We start from the raw sequence: 13291 nt of genomic DNA, 5'->3' as shown, positions 1-13291 counted from the left end.
TTACTGGAATTATTACACATCAGTAATGTATCCCATTGCCCTGCCGCCCAGGTAACTTCTCTGATGGATGAAACACTGAGCGCGTACCAGAGCTAAGTGCTTCTATACAATAACCAAGTCAGTTTACTTCAGGCAGCATTTGGTTACACCTCAGCGCTGCAAACAGAAAACCATTTCTTACAACTCAGAAAGCGTGATTTCTCCCTGAAAGCAGCTGCGACACCAGTCAGCATTTCCAGACCAGCCATCTATAGCAGACATCTTACTGACAGGTTATTTGTAACACCAGCTCTTTGGACTGGGGTCATAAAGGAAAATGGATTTTTATCATAAAAAATATGCATGAGCTCAACACTGATTCATCACAGCTAAGCTTAAAGGCTCACTCTTCAAATCTTTATAGCAATTCCCACAGACAAATGGAAGTCATTTATGTATTTAAGTATCAGCTGACACATCCCAGGGGACGCCTTTCCCTACCTGCCCGCACAGCCCAACAGCTCAGTCAAGCCTCTGCAGCACAGGCACTAAGACACTAATACCTCATTTTGTGCTGTAGGAGCTCAGCAGAAAAATACAATAAACACCTTTTACCTAAGAAGGGATTCCACCCAAGAGCACTGCTGTTTTCAGGCTTGTGAAGCTGCAGTCACAGGCTCAGGAAAGTAATTTCTCACTGTTTTAAAATTCACTAGAGAAAAAAAGAAATCTGAGAAGTTTAGGTTTGGAGAGTTCCTACTTTAATGCTTAACACAATGCTTTATTCCTCTTGTCATTTAGGTCTTTGTCATATACAGAGCAGATACTGTATCACTGAAGTTTAAAGTTTCATTACTGGCTTCACTCGCAGTGGATTTGAAGCCCTGGATAGTTCTTTAATGGGATTTAAATACAACTACTCGAATTAGGATATATTTTTGTTTGAAAACAGTAATTAAATAACTTTGGTTTCACAAGCTTTGAAAAAGGTATATAGAACTGTTTGCAGGGCATACATATTTACATTAATGTCAATGGAGATCACAAGGCTGAGAGAATTATTTACTTCTCTTAAACCCACCGAGAACCAAACACGTTGACTTAGAAACCTGGGGGGCGTGGGGGTCCATCTGTCACCTTTGTATAAAGGCCAAGACACCTTTATTTATCTGTAACTTAAAAATACCAGCATAGGATTCTCACCCTTGAGCTTCAACAAATTGAGCTACACTTGACAAAATACCTCCAACCTTCTCTTTGAATTAGCAGTAACTGGCTGCCCACCACTGCGCCCAGATCACAGCTGTACTGGGCAAAATTTTGCAGCATGTCCGCTCCCAAACAGGATAGCAGAACAGTTGCTCACATTAAATTGGAAATGCAACCATATTCTTCCCTGTCTATGCCCATTCTCCTTATCTCTTTGCCCTTTCCAAAAAGATCCAAGACTCTACCAAACCCCCTCGACCTGCCCCCCAGGCAACCAAAACCAAAAACCACAAGCAAACTGACATAATCTTTTCCTTCATTCAGAGATATCACTGATGTGGCATTTCCATGCCAGGGTATAAGCAATAGGAGACGTCTCAGACCCTGGCCTTAGGGAATGTACATACAATAGGTGCCAGACAAGACAGGAAGAAGCCAATGCTGTTTTCAGCTAATGCTGGAATAAGATAACCCCCAAGTGACACCAGGCATCTGGAAGTTGCCTGCAGTATGCATGGACAAATTGTTTTCAGAATTAGACAAAGTCAAATAAGAAAAAAATATTTGAAATAAATAAAAAGCTCTAGAGACAATTAGAATAAAGGCAATAGATTTTGTATTACTGAAAGAATAAAGTCAGTTCATCCCTACACACCAATTCCAAAACCATCTATTGAAAAGGCCATCTGGCTGCACTGTGGGCCCCGAAACAAAACATCTCACATCTTTGGGGTGCACTAAACTGGATCCTGAAATTCAGTTTTTCTTCACACTAAAGATCTTTTGTTAGGCTGGCCTGAAGGCTTAATTTCAGAAAGTTTCTCACAGCAATAGGAAGGCAAAAGGTCACCTATATAAGGGACTTTAAACACTTCTCCATGAACGTAATAGTTTGGGCAATTTTTGAGAGCGGATCAGATGCTAGTCAGCACACTGAACTCAGCCCGAGGAAATAACAACTGCAAATCATGGTGACTGATGTCATTTGAAAGCAAAGCTTCCTTTCATGCAGAGGAGAGCATTTTTCCTGAGGGAATAAAGGGAAAAGGACAAATGTGAAATGGAAAAACCCTACACCAACAACCGAAACAACATGCCAAAATACTGGGAGACCCCGTGTGCCCGCGTCAAATGGAAATCCCTTATTTCAGTGCCCGAGATGTCAATTCAAAATTCTGGAGTAAAGCCTGCAGCAATATCCAGAACCCCCCAGACACAGCAATTAGCCCCTGACCGGGAAACAACAAGAGCAAGAGCTGGGTCTAACAATGCCTGGGCAAACTCTGCATTTCCAAAGGCTTCAAGAAAGCAGACTGCACTGGACTAAGGGTTCAGTTCAAATGACAACATTGGATCAGAGCCACTCAAGTCATGATTTTTAAAATAAGTAAATAAATCAAGCCGAACTGCCGTTAGGGACTGACGAAGGCCGAGAGCTGAAGTAGCTACCCCTGGCTGGCCCAAGCTGAGAGCAGCCGGGTGCTGCGATGGGCACGCGTTCTCAGACTCGGAAAAGCAAGAGGCAGCTCCCGATGCCCACAGAGGCATCCACCCCCTGCAGCCGGGTGCTGCTTATGCATGCACTGCCTCCTGCTGATCCAAACCCGAAGCAGTGGAAGACCTACGGCTCCATTTCAATGTCAAAAACATTAAGCTGAAGAATTAAGAATTCAGTAGACAGTACTTTAAAAGCACTTTTTAAAGAATTTTTTAAAAAAATAAATCCATAAAGCTCTTTTGTGAACGAGAACAGAAAAACAAAAGGAGTATTTTAATCAACCTTTTCACACATTGAACATTTCTCTAAAATGCCAAAATTTTAAAATGAGAATCACATCCCTGGCTTGATTTATTGCACCAGAAGAGTGGTCAAAGCTCAGTCATCCTACACATAGAAGAAACCTCCACAAAAGTGAACAGGATTGTGAATATTCAATACTGTCTAAATGAGACACTTTTTCCCAAAATGCTATATTCAGATGTATATTTGAGAATAAAGTGTGTAGTAAAGCTAAAATAACAAAACTATAGTCTTGAGTGAAGATCTTTTCAGCAGATTATTTGCTTTTCCTTCTGACACATTTTAAACTGACACACCAGGAAACAGCGCTGAAGCCAACTCCCTCCACCACCACCAAAAGAGCAAAAACAAACTGAGTTTTTTGAAGTCAGGTATTCTCTGCTTTCAGACAAACAGGGTATTTACGACAAATCCTCCTGTTAAGAGTAGATTTCATAAAGCTTTAAATTTCGTTCTGAGTGGGCTTCTGAACTGTCATTGCTGGTTATTATTAGTAGGCACAGAAATTCCCATTTTAATTAGAAACTTTATTTTGAAATACATTACACAGTTTACATGTGAAGTGCTTTCACTGTAAGATATTTCGTAACATTGTGCTGAGCAAAATGGCTGACCGATTTCCTTGAAGCTCTTCCAGTTATGTTTTGTTTTCACTAAAACAATCTCATAGAGCTAAGATGCAACTTAGGCATTTGTATTCAGAAGCTAATTACTATGTTTACCTTAGGGAGAAAGTATATATTCCAATTAACTATGTGTTTCAATAATGACATTAAGTATTTGGCATAAGACTTAAAGAAACCTGAGTCCTAATTAAACTTGTATTCAACAAAGATTAAAAAAAAAATCTTCATGATCAAACTACTTTTTAAATAAGGCACAGTCAGACAAGTATTTATAAAGACTGGCTACCAATTCAATTGTACCTGCAGAGCCTTCCTGCTGGTATCTCAGTTGTTTTCCCTGTCCGCTGCTGAGACTTTTCAAGAACAAGGCAGAGCAACAAGGCAACTAAAAAAAAACAGACATGCAAAGGAGTTTGGCTTTTGGGATGGATTCTGAACAGTTGCAAAGTAGTTCATTTTGTAAATGGAGCATTCACCTGTTGTTATTAAAATGGTGGCCAACTGCGATAAGGGGAATGGAAGTGGTGCGAGCAGTGCCCGTTTGCAAAAGGGTATTTTAATAGGAATAAACAAGATGTCTAGTATGCTTTCAGGTAAAGACTTTGCATGCAGCAATTCCCACAACTTTCAAAGATAATCTAAATTGACTTCTGAAATTCCCCTCTGCCACTCAGAAAAGTACCAGGAGGTTGCTTGACAGCAGGTGAAATATCAGGGAATGAAATCTCCATTTAGATAATGAGCCAGTACTGCCATCCTACTTTGCATTTCTTATTAGAACGAAAGGAAGTCTTTGGGAATGATAATTTAAATAAATACACCATTTTGGCTGGAAGAAAGTTCAAGAACTCTAAGATGTGATGATGTTTAAAGAACATGAAACAATTCTACTCACAGTCAAAGAGTAAAGAATAAAAAATAAAAATAAAAAAAAAAAAAGAGAAGCCTTACCTTCCCCTCCCAATTAAATCTTTGAGGAATAATTGCTTGAGCTTAGCACTGTATGGCTTCTGTGGCCTATGAATGCTTGATAGATAGTCTCAGAATTATCATTTTCAAGCTACTCTTTGTTTTCAATTTTATGTCATTTCAAATAAAAATACTGCATCTATTTCATTTTAATAATCAAACTGAGCATTAAAATCTTTAAAAGTGTATTTCTGATACAAATTTGTATCACATACTAAAAGATACTATTTTATAGGTAAGTGTAAACCAAAAAATTAGAATACACAAAAGGTTTTTAAAATTCTTTTGCACAGCTGAACTCATAATGCAGGTTTAAAGTAAAAAAAAATCTGTAAATGAAGTAGTCATAACAAATGTTGAATATAAAATACATTCTGAAGTATTTTACAGAATGGCTGAATTATCAAGCATAAGAACTGAGGATAAAGGATGTTAATGACAAGCAGCCACATACAGAACACAAAGCAATAAGCTTAATCAGACTATTTTGGTTTGTGTAGCCCTTTATTAGCAACTAAAATAGAAGATATCTGTTGTACATCATGGGTAGTAACTGACTATACTGGAGTTTTATTATATTCTAATACAGGATCATTTATAAATGCGTTGTTTTCCTTTTTTTTTTTCTTTTATTAAAAAGCTTCCACCCCTTTTTCCGTTTACAACTTGCAAAACTATTCTGAAAGCTGAGTACATGTGCACAGGTCTGCAAAGAGTGCAAATTTAGGATATGGTAAATGCTTTACATGTTATATTTGTAAGGACTGTCTGCCACCATGCCTTCATAGCCATTATCTTTCCCCCAAAAAAATCACAAAATGTTTCGATACCAGCCTTCCTTCCATTGTCCTAAACAAGAAAGCATTTTTAAATGAGTTGAAACTAAGGAAGGACTACACCTACTAGAAAAGAAGAGAGTTCTATTAGTTTGAGGTTTCAGTATACCCAAAGACCAGGGACTGTATCTTTGTAAGGGCTAGGCTGGGACCCCGTATACAGAGTGTGTGCAGGTGCCATCCCTGAGCATTCAGTGGTTCAGTGGACCATAAGTGCTCCAGCTGCGTAACTCACTGAGCTGTCTTGCCAGTTTCGACACTGGCTTGACTGAGCATAATTCAAAAACGAAAAGCTCATATTCATTCCATTCTTCTGGAGCTCGTTGATAGCCTGAGGAGAGAAAAAAAGTTGTTTTAAAAAAGGTATCAGTGAAATTATGACATTTTCTAGATCTCAGTCCTCTCCCCTCCCCTCAGGGGTCCTTGCACCATCTCTTATAATAATATACACACGTCCAAGTAATTTGTGGACCTAACCCATTTCTGTGCCGTTTCACTCACTGACACTCCCCCCACTGCACTATGTACATCCATGCAGTTCTATAAAGCAGTACAAAACAACCTTTCAAAATACATCGTTTAGAAACAATGCTTTCAGTTCCATGGGGAATTTATACAGAAACAGAGATGGAACAGAAAAAAAACCCAACATTATTAACTTTTTAGATCTTATTTCTTCCATTAAGGAAAAAAAACATACCAAGGTAATTTATTAAAGTCTGACAACTGGCAAAAGTGAATCAACAGAATTTAGCTCAGATTCACTGCAAAACTAATCATGATCTGAGGTTAAGATTTGGATATTTTTGCAGAGTTGTCATAGTACTGAATTTTGCTACATGCATCCCCAATATTGATACTGCTCATACAGACTTTTATAGACTGTTTTATAGAACATTCCTCTATATGTTCTCCATATAGACTACATTTCCAGTGAATTAAGTTTTCTCTTTTAAAAACATTAACATGCTTCCTGTTTCAGGTTTCAATTACAGTGAAAATACAATGAGATTTAGTCAAGCAATATGACAAATCTGCAGCACTCCAGCAATGCTGTAAAGCAGCTGTGACCCAATTTAAACACCAAAGTTAAGCCAGGTTTATGTCTGCACTGCATCACCAAAGCAGAATATGGTAACTAGAAAGTACCAGTTAATCTGAATTCTAATTGCCAATAATTTATGAGTTAACGGAGCACTGCACTAATACTTACAGAAGCAACCTCTCATCATGTTTGCAAAACTCAAAAGCGCTGCCAGACATCACAAGACTCTCACAATAGCTAGCTAATAGCAGTGCAGAAAAAATATATACATGTTTGTAAGTACTGATTCAAAAGAGTAAGTATGTACTTCTTCAGGGAGATGGATTTATTTGTTTGTTTATTTAGGGCCAAGAGAAAGTGAATGACTGTATTTCACTGAAATTCAAAAGGAACATAGTACCTCATCTCCCTTAGCGAACTGAAAACCCTCAGCCCTCATAAGAGCTTACATTTGTCTATATGCAAGACAAGGAAATTGGAGACCAAATTGAGAACATTTGGAAAAATAAATTAATTCAAGACTTGCCATTTTAGAACTAAGGAATACTCCAGCAATGTTGTGTTTAAAACAAATGTAAGCATTCTGCTAAAAGTTACATTTTTCAACAAATCAAAAGTTACTTACGTTTAATAATACGCCAATAGGATGCCTCCCACATATTGTATTATGGTATTTCTTCAAGTAATTGCTAAAAGATACAGGATCTAGCTGCTCTATAATGCTCATACCCTGAAAAAGAATCGATAGCAATGATTACTTCACACATTCATAAGCAGGTGTTTATACATCACCTATTTATGACAACACAGAATACTTCGGGAAGAAAAAACCTATACTGGTTATCAAGGGAATCTCAGCACGTGAGCTCTAGCTTGTAGTCATCTTGTTGCCATCCCTTGCCAAACTAAAAGTGCAGGAGCTCTTCCAAAGCTGTCAATGATCCACAGATCTGTGAAGCTATCTTTGCAGATACCAGTGAAGCTCATGTTAAAAAAGCTCCTCCCGCAGACGAGCCGATCCCCACCTGCAAGGGTGCCCTACTTCCACAGGATTTTGTACAGCAATAACCAGACAAATTTACTAAACCGACAAAGCAGGAAGAAGTTTTCCCTCCACCTCCTCTCCCCGGTAACAGCTCAGGGCTGAGCACTTGCCTTGGACTTCCGGATGTCCAAAAACCCTAGACAAATCACCAACATACACACATGCAATTCAAGCATGTAGCAAGTATAACGTATCAGGCATGCAAGGCAGTTGATCTGGGCACAGGCTGGCCATCTGCTCAGAGCATAAAAACCAGATCCAGAACACCTCTAAAGCACTAGAAAGTTGGTGCATGACAGAAACATAGGAGTCAGGGGATGATGCTTCCACTTTACATGAGGCAGTCACATACATATACATCCTTTTCTCCATCCACATGATCCCATGGAGTCACACTATGAAAACCAGCACATGTATGGAAAACAAAACCTTCCACATATACAAGCACTTACAGTCTTAAAAGCAAAAAGAATCCTACAACTCCAGACAAAGCCTACGCCTACCCCATCCCACATAGCAGATCAAATACAATGAAAGTAGTTTAAAACAAGTCTAAATCAATTATTGTCTGGGTTTTATCACAGCTTTGCTATTTTGCCTGTATTAGACTCCATCCTCTTCTGTTTTTCCTTCCTCTGAAAATGATTAATTCCCTTCACCATGTAAATGAGCTCCAGACACTCACTAATTCAGTATGACACATAGCTGTGCTTCTTACATGTAGCTGATGAAACAGGAAGGTTTTCCTCAGAGACCGGAAAAAAACATACACTCTGCCTGGGAACAATGGGAGGTTCATATCAGAAAGGGAGAGAATTTCTCCTAAGGTTTCTGCAATTGTCCCAGCCCCTTCCCCTGCTTTTGGGAAAGCGTGGGTGATAAAAGGAGAAATCACAATGCAGGAGACAGTCAGTCTGTCTGAAGTCTCCACCTCAAGAGTGAAACCTCTTGAATACTCTGCAAGGGTGTTGGCTGATCTGGCAGATACACTAATTATTCAGACTGGATCACAGCTTACAGTGGAGGAGCTGGAGATTCCCAGGGGAGTCAGGGAGAATTAGAAAACAGCAACCATAACCACCACCTTTGTGCACTTTGAATTCATAAAGCAATACATTTTATGGATAAGTAAAACCAAACTATGCTGACCAATTGCTGGCAAGAGCTCAGTTCTTCCAGGGTCATGGAGAGGGTGTTTGGACCCCTGGCCGGTAATTACAGCTGTTACTCACTCCAGATCTACAGAACCTAAATGAGTGCCAAAAAATAAAGGTAGCTATTCTCTAACTCGCAGTGATTACACAGATACCGTTGCATTTCTAAAGTTTAAGCAGCACATCTTTGAACCATCCATTTACTTGTAAATTGTACATGTCAATACACAGCTAAACAAAGCAGAAGCAAACTTAACTGTATACTCAAGTGAAACCAAACATGCGTAAGGCACTTATTCAGATACTGAACAGCTCAGAAGAATATATTTTATCCATTTGTAAACCCTTTCACGGCCTTTTAAAAATTGAAAATGGCTGCTCAGTTGAGAGACTCATTTTATAGCTGTAAGTCACTGGAACATACTGGGCAGAGGCATTTGAGCATTTGTCTCAAATGAATGGCCATGGATTTATCAGAATGCCTAACAAGCTTATTTCAATGCACAGCTCAGCACTGCAAAACATTTAGAGCTATGCAGTTCATCCCAGCAAATGCTAACAGAGCTCCATACATCACAGACTGGAGAAAATCCATAGGAAACTGGTATTAACACATATCCTATAAAGCATTCAGCTGTACTGAACTTTTCCGTCTTTTGGATTTAAACATTGTTGTGGCAGAGGAGCAAAGACTACCAAGCCCGTTCCACAGTCTAAAATGGCACTGAGGAACAAAGGAAACATTTTTGTCAGGTGGCGTTTTATTTTTCTGAAAAGCAGAAGTACGAAGCTAATAATTTTCAGTATTCAAAATAACTCAGCTGGGCATGGTTTAGAACAGAGTTAAAACACACGACAAAACTCACATGATAAAAATGCAAACCAACACACAGTTCTGCAGTTTATCACATGGTTATTACGGTACCACATAGAAATTGCATATCTCAGTTAACCAGACACTGTAAATGGTATCTACAATATCCTAGCACAGTGCACTTAACATGATTAAAAGCAGTTACATTCTTAAATATCATCCCCTATAGGATCAAGTATCTATAAGCTCACAAAAAAAACACAACCCACAGGCTTTTTTTATACTCCAATAATCCTTTGGCTGGTCAAGTTTAAGTTTGCAATCAGTTACTTCAGCTGCTTCTTCACACTTAAAAAAATATAAACTAGTAGCACACTTACGGAAGTAGAAACAAACTTGGTCTTAGCACTAGCCAGTCCAACTATCTTTGCATATGTGAGTCACTCAGACTAGAAGATAAGCAACCAACAGGAAAATTACTTGCTAGGCACAGCTGAGAGAGCAGGGAGCTGGGCACCCAGGCAGAGTGTCATCATCTTGCATTATGCCCCATCTAAGGAGCCTTCCCAGGCTGGAGCACTGTGCAAGATGCTGGCACACCGTAGTGGCACTGCAGAAGCCACCAGAATTCAGCAGTTCACTAGAGTCACCTGAGAAGCCACCCGTGCTGTGCAGGGCTCCTGCACAACTGCTGGCTGTTCCTGTACAGCTCTCCTCAGCACCTGCATTATCCTCCCCCTTCCAGCATTCAGGGTAACTCAAGTGAGGCATAAGGTTTCACAAATAGATATAAAATGAGCAATCTGGCAGTGAAGACTGAAGCGAGCAGTCTGTATTTTCTAGCTAGCCATAATCAAAAAATTATTACCCTTGCATGACATCTTACAGAATACTCCCCCACTTTTATTTAAAAAGATGGTAGGTTCAGGTTATGATATGCAAACAAATTATTGCACATCAGCTGCTCAATTATAACTCTTCATTTGAGGATTCTTCCCTAAGGCCCCCCTATCAACTGTGGGGCTGTTCACTCCTTTCACCGTCACTTCACAAGGTGCACTGTGGTACCCCCAGGGTAACAGAGCGGTCACATTAAGAGTTACCATGGAGAAACCAATGTCTGCCCAGCAATATTTACTACTCTATTTTTTAATGCTGGAGTCTAAGGGCTCTAACGTAAAATCACGGCAAATAAAATTCCTCACAGCAGTTACCAGGTCAGTAAATCTTCAATGCCTGAAGCATTTAGCATTGTTTATCCGCTAGCCAGGAAAATCATTGTGCATCTGTACTTAAGGTCCAGTCCAAATAAGGAAGAGACCATTGTCCTCCCACAAGGGCATTTCTAAAGAAAAGTACATCTTAACCCAGAATATCTTCCTGCTTACAAAGTGCTCAGCCGACTCCTTTGCTAGTTAGGGCCAATAAAATTATTGGGCCAGTAATAGCAAAGGTTAAAACCTCTGATGGTTTTAGTACAGTTTTGTCTCTATCCTAATGCTGTTTTCTCTGTGGAGAGGCCTAGTGGTTACAACAATATAAGTTCCTTTAGCATGCCAAATGACATTAAAAAATTCAATACTTATCTACAGAAACAAGAAGCAGCTGAGTGGGCCATATAAAATTGAATAAACTCCTTCCAAAAGCTGGAGAAACATAACAGGGAGATCTTTGTGGCATTGTGGATAGCGTCCCAAGTGTACCCACAACACTGCTAAAAACAAATTTCTGAAATTCACTGAAAGCAAAGCCTACGGTGCACAGAGTTTGAGTACAGAGTCATGTGTTCAAATATGGCATGATATAAACAGGCAAAAAATAACCACAGTATACTGCTACGTAGCATCTTTAGTTTTCCAGTTAAACTTAACACTGAAAAAGTATTTTCATAGTTATTAAACAGTAGACATCATTTTCAATGTTACAAAAAATGTCATTTCCTTTTGGCTGAATAACTACCGAAAGAAAGAGCTGGTACAGCAATGTATTCACTAAAAGTAATTAAATGCCAAAGTCCAGTCTTTCTACAAGCTTTCACCACAGAAATTAACAAGGGGAAACTAATGTTTGCTAATGCACCTTAATCTGCTCTCCTGCAAAAAACACTCAGAGCTGCCTATTCTGGCACTCTGTAGAAAAACACTTGTCTTTATAGAGAAACCTCTCAAGTGACAAGAATTATTAAAAATGGGATAAATAGAATGAAGGCAGATTATTTACTGTTTCCAGTCCAGCAATGAATAGTGGAAAAACAAAGCGGTTAATATGGATACACAAAGCAAAAAACTCCAGAGATCTCTCCAGCAGATAGGATTTATTCCTTCAAGACAAGGCAAAAAGTAACATGCCCTGAATTATGACAGTCCTCTCTTCTTTCTAACAGATTTTACAGAAGTTACATAAATGATCAAAACAGTTTTAAAACAATTTTATGGTTACGTATTTCCAGAATAATTCTGTGCCTTAAGTATAGTCTTGAATGTTAACACAATTATTTCTTTTAAAAAGAAATCCTTGGCTCCTGTGACTGAAAAAAAAAAAAAGCAACATAATTGGCATGATCTTTATGTATTTAGCATTTCTTTCAGCTGTTTGCCAAACTCAGAACAAAGAACAGTCTACTGCTTTTCCCCACCACCTACTACAGAGTAAGGGGCGGGGGGAAGACTACTCCCAAGGAAACGGTAACTTTCTTCTTCCTTACCAGCACAATCCCCTACAGCCTTTCCTCCTCACAATGGATGTTGCAGAAACCATTTGCACAATCACCGTGCTGTTATGATATGCAGGCATCGCAGCTATCAAGTCTGAACTACTACAATACCGGATTCATAATTCTTATTGCTTTTCGAAAATGTAAGAGGGTATGGGGACAGGAATTACATTACACTAGGGCATTTTGTGTAGGTGAACATGCATTTATTCTCATAAATTATGCTTACTAGATTATAACCGCAGTATATTGTGAGCAGTCAGTAAAATGGAGGATACTAGCTAAAAACAACAGCTAAGTTCTTATTGTGGTAAACAAAGGAAAAGTATACATTCAATAAAATAGCTAATCTATAATATTTTGTTAGAGAAATTTCTAAAGTGTTCAAAGAAATATAATGTACAGGAGAAATTTGTTAGTTAGTTCCACCAAATCTGAGAACTTACCATTTTATCTAGGTGCTCAATGGATCTATAAATTTCTCCTTGGGATTCATCATAGTAACTGTAACGGAACCTCTGACCTTGAAACAAAAATCATGTATAAAATAAAAAAGGGAAAAATCGTAGCTAAAACACTCCCTAGTACTTACTAAATAATTTAAATTATAATACCTGTAAAGTAGTAATCTTAATTTATTTTACACTTTTTAGCTCCACTGAGGAAATTCTAGGGCAATCATCAAAGTAGCAGCCCAGAAGCAAAGTAAAAAATACATGACGGGCAGCTATATTGCTAAAGAAAAACCTACTATGTAGAACTGACACTGCAGTATCACTTATTAATTGCCTGTTATTGCCTTGGAATCCAAGCCTATAAATTAAAAAGTAAAGCCACATTTTGTTTCACTAACCCTCTCGACAAAGTCAACCCTGGAGTCAGGCTACTTCTGCTTGCATAACAATACCCACAGTAAACGAAGGTTAAAAGAAAAAGTTCATGATAATTCAATGAACAGTTCTAGATGGTTCATTAGCCACAACAGAACCCAGGTCATTCTTATATACCTCCACCTATTCCACAATTCAAAGACGAATAAAATATGCACGTAATTACGTAAGTTGAGCAAAGATGACAATGAAAAAAGGGAAGAAGGTCTG

At 38.7% G+C, this 13291-nt stretch overlaps 1 protein-coding gene across 2 annotated transcripts in view; it reads right to left on the bottom strand.

The window, feature by feature from the left end:
• Positions 1–5069: 5069 nt before the first annotated feature.
• The window catches only part of MEMO1 (mediator of cell motility 1), a 28864-nt gene continuing 20642 nt past the window's right edge, over positions 5070–13291 (bottom strand). For both annotated transcript variants that reach the window (XM_068396942.1, XM_068396950.1), the window contains exons 7-9: positions 12638–12714; positions 7091–7195; positions 5070–5751 (exon numbers count right to left, since the gene is read on the bottom strand). In XM_068396942.1, coding sequence (XP_068253043.1) covers positions 5620–5751; positions 7091–7195; positions 12638–12714 — 314 coding nt within the window. In that variant the 3' untranslated portion in view covers positions 5070–5619. The remainder of the gene's footprint in view (positions 5752–7090; positions 7196–12637; positions 12715–13291) is intronic.

Source organism: Nyctibius grandis, chromosome 1 (genome assembly GCF_013368605.1).
Source record: "Nyctibius grandis isolate bNycGra1 chromosome 1, bNycGra1.pri, whole genome shotgun sequence".
Classification (NCBI taxonomy): domain Eukaryota; kingdom Metazoa; phylum Chordata; class Aves; order Nyctibiiformes; family Nyctibiidae; genus Nyctibius; species Nyctibius grandis.
The sequence above is the reverse complement of the archived record's forward strand: the minus strand, read 5'-3'. Positions and strand labels throughout refer to the sequence as shown.